This window comes from Cebus imitator, unplaced genomic scaffold, assembly GCF_001604975.1.
Source record: "Cebus imitator isolate Cc_AM_T3 unplaced genomic scaffold, Cebus_imitator-1.0 Scaffold216, whole genome shotgun sequence".
NCBI lineage: Eukaryota > Metazoa > Chordata > Mammalia > Primates > Cebidae > Cebus > Cebus imitator.
In genome coordinates, this window is record NW_016107531.1 from 2,805,840 (window position 1) to 2,818,638 (window position 12,799).

At 37.6% G+C, this 12,799-nt stretch overlaps 1 protein-coding gene across 3 annotated transcripts in view; it reads right to left on the minus strand.

The window, feature by feature from the left end:
• PBX3 (PBX homeobox 3) overlaps positions 1 to 12,799 on the minus strand; it is a 238,040-nt gene that overhangs the window by 33,195 nt on the left and 192,046 nt on the right. For all 3 annotated transcript variants that reach the window (XM_017549137.2, XM_037745933.1, XM_017549138.2), the window contains 2 exons: positions 8,637 to 8,827; positions 2,399 to 2,534 (listed from right to left, as the gene is read on the minus strand). In XM_017549137.2, the coding sequence (XP_017404626.1) occupies positions 2,399 to 2,534; positions 8,637 to 8,827 (327 nt within the window). The remainder of the gene's footprint in view (positions 1 to 2,398; positions 2,535 to 8,636; positions 8,828 to 12,799) is intronic.

The following is a 12,799-nucleotide window of genomic DNA, read 5'->3' on the forward strand; positions in this document are numbered from 1 at the left end:
AAAGAAACTGCCACAATTTAAATTGACACTTAAACTGATTGCTGAAATTCTGTGTTTGAAAGGCTGACCTGGAAGAAACAAAGTCAGAAAGTTTGCTTTTTAGACAAAGTAATAAAGCTCTATCTATATTATTTCTACCTCCGTACTTTTTCTCAGCAATTGCTAAAAATTTTTTTTAGAAACTAATAAAGCTATTTTTCCATAGAAAACAAGTGAAATGAATATAGAAATTAACTATTTTTTTAAAAAAATACACTAGTAAGTGGGTTCCTAGCCTATTTTAGAAGTGAAAACTCCCTAGTTCAGAACAGCCGGAAGGAAATCTTTTTATCATTTATTCCACACGTGTATACTGAGCACACTCTACACTACACACAAAGTGTGAGATACTACAGCTAATGAAAACTCCAGATCTCATTGTTTTTGAAATAGAGAATATTAATCTGTATTATTGGTGTATATGTTATAGAGGTGTTTTTTGTTTTTTTTTTTTTTTTTAAAAAAAAAAGAGTGGAAGCAGGAAAATATCTTAAATTCATCCACAAACATTCAAATTCTAAGTCAGAGTGGCTGTGAGCAGGAAAACCAGACTTGGCATCATCAACCTGGTGTTTGACATGAAACTAATCCTTTCACTAATGTTCAGGGAAAAGGCACTCACTATAAAATCCTACTTGAAATGATTCTTAATTAATTTTGTCTTCTCTGGCTAACCCGGCATATCATGCTATTCCTCTGTATTTCATATGGAAGCGAGTAACCCAGTTAGTAATCTTTTATATAATATACATATCTATGTATATAGGCTGGTAATCCAAATCAATTTTATTCTTTCTTTCTTTCTCTCTCTCTCTCTTTCTTTCTTTAATTATATTCTCTCTCTCTCTCTCTCTCCTCTCTCTCTCTCTCTCTCTCTCTCTCTCTCTCTCTCTCTCTCGCTTACTTGACAGACGCTCGCTCTGTGGCCCAGGCTGGAGTGCAGTGGGTCACTGCAACCTCTGCCTCCCAGGTTCAAGTGATTTTCCGGCCTCACCCTCCCAAGTAGCTGGGATTACAGTTATGTGCCACCACACCCAGCTACTTTTTGTATTTTTAGTACAGACATGGTTTCACCATGTTGGTCAGGCCAGTCTCAAACTTCTGACTTCATGATCCACCTGCCTCAGCCTCTCAAAGTGCTGGGATTACAGCCGTGAGCTACAGTGCCTGGTCAATTATATTCCATTTCTAACCAAGCAAAAAGAAATCAAGATATACCATTTCATAAGAGAAATAACAATAAACCTTGAATGAAACCTTAATTATGAATCAAAATTTGCTCGAGTTTCTACAGAAAATAATGCCAAAAGAGAAGCTGGAAATCATCTTACAGCCAGGCCCTATTCCCTTAAACAACAATGACTTCAGACACTGATATGAGGTCCTCATTGGAACTTGAAGGGGATCTTTAGTATCTTGAACTTCATCTACAGCAGGAGTATTTATTTAGAAACTACTTTTAAAAATGGTTTCATGTGACCCCTAGAGAACTGTGAAATTTTTGACAATGGTCAGCTTTTCCTTAAGTTTCACTATAAAATCTGGTTGGTAAACTCTCACTTTTGCATGCTATGAAGAAATGCTCTTCAAATGTCAATCTATTAACAAAAATATGAACAATTTAAATAAAATTGTATTTTAAAGGTAATGCTAAATAGGATATATTTATGTTCTCAAGAGATACAGTTGCTTGTTAATTTGTTTCCAATCCTCAATCCAAATACCAGTCTATTTGACTAAAGCTAAATGTATTTTTGTCAGACAATGACAACTAACTTCAGGGCCAGAAATTATTACAAATGAGCATTTTTTTTTAAACCCCAAAGCCAAAAACTCTGAAAGCATGAATTTAATTCTTAGGTTTAATGGACAAAAGGAAGCAAAGAAATCCTTGGGACTCAAGCATTATAGCATGGTTACCAAGAAAGAGCTTGGTGAATTCCTCAAAGCTTTCACCAAAGAGTTATATTAAATTTCCTTTCGGCAACAAATAAATTGGTTTCTTGCTGGTAGACGCTTAGGTCAGTCATCTAAATGAGGGAAACCAGGAATACGTGCCATTTACTGAGAGTCACTTAAGTGTAAACTACATCTCTCCCCTTGGCATGTTTATGCCCTCTCTATAGAAGATTTACACTGGGAATGTGGGTGGTGGTGATCTTGACTCCATGCCACTTAGGGTTTTAAAAAATTATCTAAGGTTTAAAATCTCACCTAAAACTGTGGAAATATCTAGATTTTCTTCACATCTTCTTTGATGATAGAACATTTGGATATGAAATTTGATCATAATGCCCTGAGGAAGAAATGGGGTTCCTGTATCCACCGGGAACAAGACAGACCCATGGTCCTTTCTCACCTGTGACACTGTGATGCTGCATTTCTTGGCCAGCTCCTCTTTGGCTTCTTCACTGGGGTAGGGGTTGCTGAGGTGTGAGTAAAAATATTCATTCAAGATTTCTGTGGCCTGTTTACTGAAGTTACGCCTTTTCCGTCTATGACAAGAGTTAAAAAAAAAAAAAAAAAAAAGAATTTCCGTTACAATCAGCATTAACCTAAGAGGGACAGATTAATTAGGATCATACCAAAAAAGTAGATTTCTCTTTTAAACATCCTTAAGGTCTAATTTTATTTCTGTGATATTTTAAAGGTATATTCTAGACATCCTCCAAGCCATTATCCAACTCATTTTTACATGTAGGATCACTAAGAAAAATACCAGACTATAAAGCACAATTCTTTGAGGACCTAATACTTTAGGTATTCAATGAAGATCCAGTGAGAACAAACAAGGTCTATCAGGGAGGTTACAGGGAAGAGGGCTGGGCAAAGGAAGAGTTCTGAAACAGATATTTCTTGTCTAAAGGTTGGAGCAGCTTGGAGCACAGTCAAAGACAGGGAATGTGAGATGAGTCTGGAAGGATGGGTAGGGGGCAGATTATAGAAGTTCAGTGGACTCTATAAGAATTTTTGGATTTTATGCTGAGTGCAATAGGAAACTATTAAAGGCTTTAAGTTTCAAGTTTTTAAAAGATCCTTCTGACTGCTGAGAATAGTTGAAGGAGGGCATGAAAGGAACTGTAAAGCCCATTTCAGGAGATGATTCCACTGGTCAAACTGAAGATGATAGTAACCTGGCACAGGGTGAGAGTGATAAAAATAAGATTCAAGATTTACTTGAAAGGTAAAAGCAATAGGACCTGATGATGTATTGAATGGGAGGAGTGAGGGAGGGAGATAGAGAAGGAAAGTTAGGGGAAAAAAATACATCGGGAAGGATTTCTAAGTTTTTCTGCTTAAGCAACTGCCTAGACTGAGGATGATTTTCTTCACAGGTAGAGGAGAGAACAAAATATTTTTTGGGGGAGGGGGGCAAAGAAGTGGGTGACAGACTTTCAAAAGATCAAGTATTTATTAACAACATATTTCAAGTAGCAAAAATGTCATTTATATTTGGGTTTTATTATTAAGATTTTAAAGAATTCCAGCCTGAAAATTATCATTTGTCAGAATTCACTTTCAATTAAGTACTCCAGTAACTAAAAAATGCCTTTCCCAGATAATTTTCTTAATACTTTCTTCCAAATAATCTTAATTCTTCTCAATTGTGATATCCCACAGTCAGAAAAGACAGAGTCAGTAGACTGTTGTAAAGGTATGCACTCTATGAGATTTTTCTAGTCAAAATGATGTCACTCACATGGCAGGTTAAGTATATGATCTATATTTCAACATTAAGGGAGAGTCAAGGGAGCATAAAATCTAGGTCTGATCAAAATAACTCAGGTTTTAGTCCTGAAATTTCTTAATTTCAATAATTTTTAGGAGGGTTAAACTATTGTTTTCTGGGGGATGAAGATGAGATTCAAAATCTATTTGGGGATTACAATCAACAGGATTTGATGATGAACTGAATGGGGTAGGGGAAGACAGGGAAGGAGGGGAAGGAAGACAAATACACCAAGAAGAACAGTTAGCATTTTTGCAGGAGTCACGTGTTGCTTGAAAAGCAAGACAAGGTCCCGAGGTGAGAGCACGCTGAGGAGGCATACTTTGATGAGTAGGTACATGGGTAAGGTCTACAGATACGAAAATGTCAAATTCACAGGCATTATCTGACCCACAGACATTATTTGTTGAGACCACATAGTAATTACCTGCTCATAAGAATCTAAGTTTCTGACTTCTTATGAAAAATTGGGATGTCAGCCATACTGAGCCCACGTTCTCAGAAGGCAGCTCTAAGCTAAAGCTGGGTGATAGCTGTCCCCTTAGACATGCACCTGCCTGTTCTAACCTTCACTGTCCCTCCTATATCCCTGATCAAGCCACTCCACTCAATTACACTATATGTAAGCATATCAGTTTGTGACTCCTAGTATAAAACATGGAGCCCAGGAGCAAGGCCCAGAGTAGATGGGAAAGAGATGACACAAGCACGTTTCTTTGGGAAATAGGGATGTGTGAAAGGAGGATCAAAAAGAAATATATCTAGGAAAGCAAAGAGAAGTTTGGCTCACATCAATTTTGCCCAGGGGTAGTTTTCAGCAACCATCAAACACCTCAGAGAACAAACAGAATAGCTCACCAGATATTCTGTCTGTGTCCAAACTCCAGCACTTCTACTGGAAGAGAACAGGGACCTACACAAATTTGTTCTTAAATGTTTTGCACTGCATGCTTCATCTTGTCCAATTATGAAGAAAACATAAGCATGGAAAGCCAGAGTAAGCAAGGAAATGATACATCTGACTGAGCATGTTTGCCTAGAGCAGAGCCCCTTGCCTTCTCAGTGCAGAGGGCTTGCTGGGAGGCACTACAAGAATAGATAGAACCAAAGCTCAGTATTTGCAATCACTTGAAGGCACATGAGAGAACTTGGTCTTATACGTTATTTATTTTTTAGAAAACATCCTGTAGAAAACGCCCATTCAGCATTTCCCCTCAGTTTCACTCCCTTAGGGTTCACCACACTCTAAATGGCTATGCCTGAGGCCAATGTGCAGTGGCACATCAGTCCAGGGCTGTGTCCCATCAGCATCACAATATTACTACCAGCAATCTCTGTGAGAGAAGGGACTCTGCTCCAAGCTCTGCCATTCTCTCATTCTGGCTCTGCTTTCTCTAGGCTGTTAATATACTTTCTCTTCGTGGAAGAAAAATAAATCATTTAGGTGTATACATTATGAAAGCAGTTATGGAAAAAATAAACATACATGTTGACAAGAATGGGAATGTATCAGCAGAAATAAGGATAGCAATTATGTTAGAAAACATTCTATCAGACATATATTTTACTATCTTTGTTACATAATGCTTTTTATTAAAATGCTCAAATTTGGACAAATAATTTAAACATGTTTTTTGCCTTCTGATGTTACCTCTCTAACTCTGATTTGAGCTGTTACAAAGTATTAACTGGAATTATTCATTTATCTGGCCAGTCAATAAATTCCTTTTGGTGGCCTCTAATGTGTCAGTCATTGGCTAGAATTGTGGGGAATGCAAATGTGTAAGTCTTGGCTGTTGCTTTCAATGACATCATGGCTTACTAAGGGAGAGAAGAAATGTTTGTGAAAAACTACAAGAAAAGGGAGTCTACATGAAGTTTCGTCTAAATAGTTGAATAAACATAGTATAAGTGTTCAAGGGAAGGAAGGGCTAGTCCAGTGGGGTGATTAAAGTGGATTTTCTGAAACGGGAGCATTTAGACCAGACCTGGAATGATGAGCAAGATCTCACTAGGCCCGACAAGTACGAGCACTGGTTCCATTCTGGGCTCTGTTCCATATACCTTCACAGATGATGACTCGTTACCAGTAACTAACTTAGACAGTTGGTTTGTTGTGGGAGGCAGGGAAGTAAGTGGTTAGACTCAGGAAAAGAAGGAATTCTAAGCAGTGGAAACAGATAAGTCCATGAGGCATTTCATTTTTGGAAGAAACACAGGAAAGAACAATTTAGTGATATGTAAATAAGAACACTGAAAATGTTCAAACTCTGATCTAATAATTCCATTTCTAAGAATTGATCCTTAGGAAATAATCCTGAAGGCCAAAAAGGTTCAATGCATGAAGATTTTCATTAAATGCTAGTTTCAATAAAAATCTATCTAAAATAGTACCCTCTTCATTTTCTCTCCTCTTGACTTGCTTTATTTTTCTGCATAGCATTTATCACCCTATTACATTTCATTACATTATTGAATAGAGTGTTACAGTATATTCATTCACTTGTTTACTATCTGTTTCCTCAAGGAGAATATAAACTCAATTGGGGCAATTACATTAACCTACCTTGTTTACCACTATATCCGAAGTACCAATAAATATTTGTGGAAAAAAGGAAGAGATTATATGAACATTAATAGTTGGCTGGGCATGGTGACTCATCCCAGCACTTTAGGAGGCAGGGTAGCTTGAGCTCAGGAGTTTGAGACCACCCTGGGTAACGTGGTGAAACCCCATCTCTACAGAAAATACAAAAATTATCCAAGCATGGTAGCACACGCCTCCCAGCTACTCGGGGGGCAGAGGCAGGAAGATCACTTGAGCCTGGGAAGTCAAGGCTGCAGTAAGACATGATAGCATCACTTACTACACTTCAGCCTGGGTGACAGAGTAAGACCTTGTCTCAAAAAAAAAAAAAAAAAAAGAAAAGAAAAATTAATGGAGACAAGTGCTCAAAAATAAGGGAATGCTAAGTACATTATTTATTTTATATCCATTTGGTAACTTCAATTGTTAAAATACTATTTATAATTAGAGGTTATAATTACATGAAAATGTTTATGTATTCATTGTAAATTTTTAAAAAAGCAGACCAAACTATGTATATTGACCCATTACAGAAACATTTCTTTTTAAAAGGCCCCAAACAAACAAAAAGAGAAGAAAATATTCTAAAACATTTATAGTGATTTTTTCTTTAGGTAATAAAAATGAGGTTACCTTTTATTCCTCATCCTTTTTTCCATATATTTTTGAAATTTTCCATAGTGAGCTTGGTATTTTTCAAATAGAAAAAAGATTAATAAAATCCTCACAACAACAAAGAAGTAATGCAGACAGGGACAGGCCCTAAATGTCAGGTTGAGGAGTGTATATGTGAGTATGCATGTAAAAGCATTGGAAAGCTACTGTGGTTTTTAAGCAAAGCAATCAGGCTAGCACAGTAATGTTACAGAAACAGACAAGAGATATGGAGGATGGGCTGGAGAGCAGTAGGACTGGAGTCAGGAAGACTAGTAGGTACTGTGTTAGTCCTTGCACAAAAGGATGGACAGGAACTGTGATGGAAAGAGAGCTAACATGAAAAACACTGAAAAGGAAGCAACAGTGAGTTCTAGTCACTAATTCCATATGCAAGAAGAGAAAACCAAAGATGATATCAAGTTTTGGTTAAGTAGGAAAATGGTGACATAATGTTTTCTTATTTGGCTCTAAGGAAGAGCTCTGGCATGAAGACTGCTCCACACACTTTGTTTTCCAGTCGAGAAGCTATCTTAGTTATTTCCTTTAATATTGTGAGATTTGGATGATAATTATCACCTCTGTCAGATTCCATGGGAAAATAAAATAGAAACTCCTTTCCAAAGCTGCAGATTGATCATAAGCTTAAGCAATGCCTGAGAGGCATCCCTACAGAGGCAGCATATACTAGGACATTGACAATTCTTCTGTTCTGTTACTCAATAGGTCACTACATACAATTTATTACCATATATAATGCATTATCTAAGACCTGTGAAACTTGGGAAAAGCTTCAGATAAAGGAAATATTTCATCCTTACAGGAAAAATGATAGGCTTTCTTTCTTGATTTAAAAATACAGACTTGAGTTTTGTGGTAACTGCTATTAACTGAAACGCCACTTCCTTCTTAGAAGTATCAGTATCTCCAAGTATTTTCCCATAACATGCACAATCAGTGTAACATTAAGAAATTCTTAGAAAATACCCTTTGTGCTGGGCACGGTGGCTCACGCCTGTAATCCCAGCACTTTGGGAGGCCGAGGCAGACAGATCAAGGTCAAGAGTTCAAGACCAGTCTGGCCAACATAGGGAAACCCCATCTCTACTAAAAATACAAAAATAATTAGCTGGCTGTGGTGGTGGGCGCCTGTAGTCCCAGCTCCTTGAAAGTCTGAGGCAGGAGAATTGCCTGAACCTGGGAGGAGGAGGTTGCAGTGAGCAGAGATTGCGCCACCGCACTCCACCCTGGATTACACAGTGAGACTATGCCTCAAGGGAAAAAAAATACCCTTTGTTAAAATAGTTATATGCAGAAAATTATCCTTAAAAAATACCTTTTAGCATCAGAATAGAAAGGCTATATATTCCTAAAGTCATTAGCAGGGATGCTAATCCTATTTATTTCCTGAGACACTAAATTGGCAGCTAACCCACACTACCATTCCCAGACAGGAAAAAGCTTGATAGCACAGGCACCATGAGTTGAATTACCTGTCCATTGTACAAAAGAGCTCATCTGGCCAAATTAAAGAAGAATCTAAGATCTGGCCAGTTTTACAGAAAATAATATACAAGGAGTGAAAGACGCGGGAAAGCCATGCAATAGATTTGTGACTTCACATACCTGGCATCAAGGAACCTTGATCTTAAAATCATAACTGCTTCACAAGTGCTTTGTTTGAGCTGCATCTGAATGGAACTAAATTTTCGATGGATGATGCCCACCATTCTTTCAATCTCTTTGGGGGAAATGGGACGTGTTCTACTCTGTTCTCGGAGAAGGTTCATCACATGTGTAGTGAATTCATTACATGCCTGTAATGGGGGAAAAAAATCACTCCTTTGGAAATGGGTATTTTATATTATCACACCAAGACATTAACTCATCTGAATTTACACCTCATTTGCAATCACCAATAGTATTATACAGTGTGTAAGGTAAAATGAAAACTAAGATACTTGTAAAATGGTAGTAGTAGTTAAAGCAACAAGAATTCTGAAGCCACGCATAGTCAGAAGTGCAAGGGAGACACAGCATTCAACCACTCTTCCCACTCACCCCTGTCCAGTTCCAAAATGAGATTTTCCCATTCGAGGATGCTCAAATTCTCATATTTAAGTAAAAATATATGTTAATTGTTAATACTAAGTACCACCTATTTTCTCTGAGGCTTTACATTTATTTATTCAACAGATGCTTACTGAACAACTACAAAGTTCAAACTCTTGCTAGTGCTGTTAGGAACACAGAAATGAGTAAGATGCAGGCCTGGCCTTTGGTGAGAAAAATACATGAAAAACTAATTCAGTGCAAAGACTAACAGGGAGATATTAATAGGTCCTAAGGAAGGAATATTCTCATCTGCAGGCTTCATGGATTGAGCTTTAAAGAACAGGTAGCATCTTTGAAAGATGGATAAAGATGGAAGTCAGGAGGAATCCCAGGCACTAGAAATAACAGTATGTTGCAAGTTCAGAGACCGGCAAGTAGGAATACAGAGAATATGTAAAGAAGCAAAAGGGATCCAGGTTTGAATTAGCACATAAAGAGCCTTGCATGTTAAGCATTACAATGACCTATTATAATTTAGCTGTAGTGTAGGCCCTTAGTGGATATAAGCCATCTCTGTAAAGCAGCTCAACTCTTCAAGGGACGTCCAACAGAAATAAGGATTAGATTTGGGTCTCAAACTTTTCAGTTAACAATCCTCAGACATTGTCTCTTTTAATACACATACACATACATAATCTGTTTCTCCTAAAATTCAGGGTCTCACTCTGTCACCCAGACTATAGCGCAGTGGTGTGCTGATAGTTCATTGCAGGCTCAAGCTCCTGGGCTCAAGCAATCCTCCCATCTCAGCCTTCCAAGTAGCAGCAACCACAGGCATGTGCCTCCATACCCAGCTAATTTTTAAATCTTTTTTAGAGTCAAGGTCTTGCTATGTTCCTCAGACTAGTCTCAAACTCTTGGCCTAAAGAGATCCTCCCACCTCAGCCTCCTGAGCTGCTAGGATTACAAGTGTGTGCCATTGCATCCAACTTCATCTATATTCTCTTTGATTTATAAATCTGTATAACTGGATGTACACTGAAATCCAGTACTGCCCTGGTAAATAAAGTATCAGTTTACACTCTTGAAGAAAAATAATCTCTTCTGACATTTTTCCTTAAAAATGCAGGATAGGAAATTCTGCATCTTACTGCACGGGTGCCCCTTGAAGAGCGAGCAGACAGAACAATTCATTTATCAATGCGAGACATGTTTTGAAGTTATAATAATGTCCACTTCCCTATAGATATCCTGAACATTGCTCACATTATAGCACATGATGGTTTTTCTAACTGCTCATTAGAGGACTAACCTTTCCTGTACACTGAGTATTTCACTTACTCTAAGCTTTTACAGAGCTTTCCATAAATATTTCTAAGGTTAGGTAAAATGAGTCTTGCTTACATTTCAAGGTTTTTCAAAAAATATGTTTTAAGCCATAGGAAATATTAAATTCCTTGTGAGTGGTGACACTATATTATACTTATGGGATTCTTCAGAGTGTAAAATTTTGCAACATACATATCTAATAAACATCTAGGGATTGGTGGGCTTTTTAATACTATAATTCAAGAGTGAGAGTTATGTTGTTTAATAGCCGTAATTTCATTATCCCTGAACCATAAGAGAAGAATTCTTAATCTGCAGTCAATGGATAGGTTTAGAAGGTCTATAACCTCCTGAAATCCTATAAAGTTGTGTGCATATTATTAATTCTGATGGGAGAATCTGCGAAGTTTTTGTTTTCTTTTCAGAGTCTCAATCTATAATTTTAAAAGGTGAATAATCACTGTCCTAGGGTATGACATAGTAAAACACTAAGCAATGTTGTAGACTAAAACCAGAAGCTGAAGGCAGAAACCAAGACTTAAAAAATAAATTCGAGACCTTCCCCACTATATTATCAATTTATTTTATTTTATTTTATTTTATTTTTTTGAGACAAGAGTTTAGCTCTTGTTACCCAAGCTGGAGTGCAATGGCACAATCTTGGCTTACTGCAACCTCAGCCTCCCAAGTTCAAATGATTCTCCTGCCTCAGCCTCCCAAGTAGCTGGGATTACAGGCATGCGCCACCATGCCTGGCTAATTTTTTTTTTTTTTTTGTATTTTTAGTAGAAATGGGGTTTCACCATGTTGGTCAGGCTGGTCTCAAACTCCTGACCTCAAGTAATCTACCTGCCTCAGACTCCCAAAGTGCTGGGATTACAGGAGTGAGCCACTGAGCCTACCCTATTTATTTATTTTGAGACAGTTTCATTCTGCTGCTCAGGCTGGAGTGCAGTGGTATGATCTTGGTTGGCTGCAACCTGCACATTCTGAGTTCAAGTGATTCTCGTGCCTCAGCCTTCCAAGTGGCTGGGACTGCAGGCATATGCCACTGCGCCTGGCTAATTTTTGTATTTTTTGTAGAGACAAGGTTTTACCATGTTGACCAGGCTGGTCTCGAACTCCTGACCTCAAGTGATTCGCCCTCTTCAGCCTCTCAAAGTGCTGGGATTAGAGGCATGAGCCACCATGCCTGGCTTATACTATCAATTTAAACTATCTTATGCGAAGTTGAAAACAAGTGGTCATCCTACCAATAAATATATGTATATATCTTTTTCTTGAACTTGCCCTAAGGAAATGTTTATATAATTTCCAAGTTATATAATGTGACCAACTCTACCCTTCCATTTTCTCATCAGCAAAACAAAGATAACTGAACTAAAACTGTTCCCAAACTTGGATGAATAATTCTATAGTTCTATAGCTAGTACCATAGAATGTTAACTAATGGCCTCAAATTATAACATGTTTGGGAATTGCTGGGTTAACCAAAATCTTAAAAGATTTTTGTGGGTAAGACTCCTCAATATTTCTATCCCAATATATGTAATAAATCTTCAAGGAGAAATACATATCCAATTTTTTCCCAAATAAATCTGGCCACTAAACTTCTCTCTAGAGTTATACTGTCCAACAGAAATATATTGTGAGCCACATATTAAATTTAAAAAATCTCAGCAACCATCTTAAAAAAAGAATTAGGGGAAATTAGTCAATAATGTTATTTCACTTAACCTAATATATAAAAAACATCTTGGCCTGGGCAACATGGCAAAACCCCATCTCTACCAGAAATATAAAAATTAGCTGGACATGGTGATACGCCTGTGGTCTCAGCTACTTGGGAGGCTGAGATGGGAGGATCGCTTGAGCCCAGGAGGCAGGGGAGGCAGGGGCTGCAGTGAGCTGAGATTGTGCCACTGCATTCAGCCTGGGTGACAGAGTGAGATCCTGTCTCAAAAAAAGAAAGAAAGAACATTTCAACACATAATCAATTTTTTTTAAACTGTTAATGAGGTATTTCATTCTTTTTTTGTACTCTTGGAAATCTAGTGTGTATTTTACAATGACAGTACATCTCAATTCAGACTAGTCAGACTTCAAGTGCTCATTAGCTGCATGTGGCTACTGGCTGCCATATTCGACAGCACAGCTCTATGGCATCTTGTGCACCAATGTGCTAGGAAAAACTCTTTGGGAAATATTATGCAAGGTAATCTTTGATGCATTTTTAAATTTTTCAGCACCATACATTCACACAAACACAATAAAAGCCCATTTGCCTTAGGAATGTCCTTGACGAAGCAATATAAATTATTCACCTTATTACATATCAACCTTTGAGTATGTCTTTAATATTCTGTGTGTCAAAATGAGAAGCACACAGAAAAGTACTTGTATTG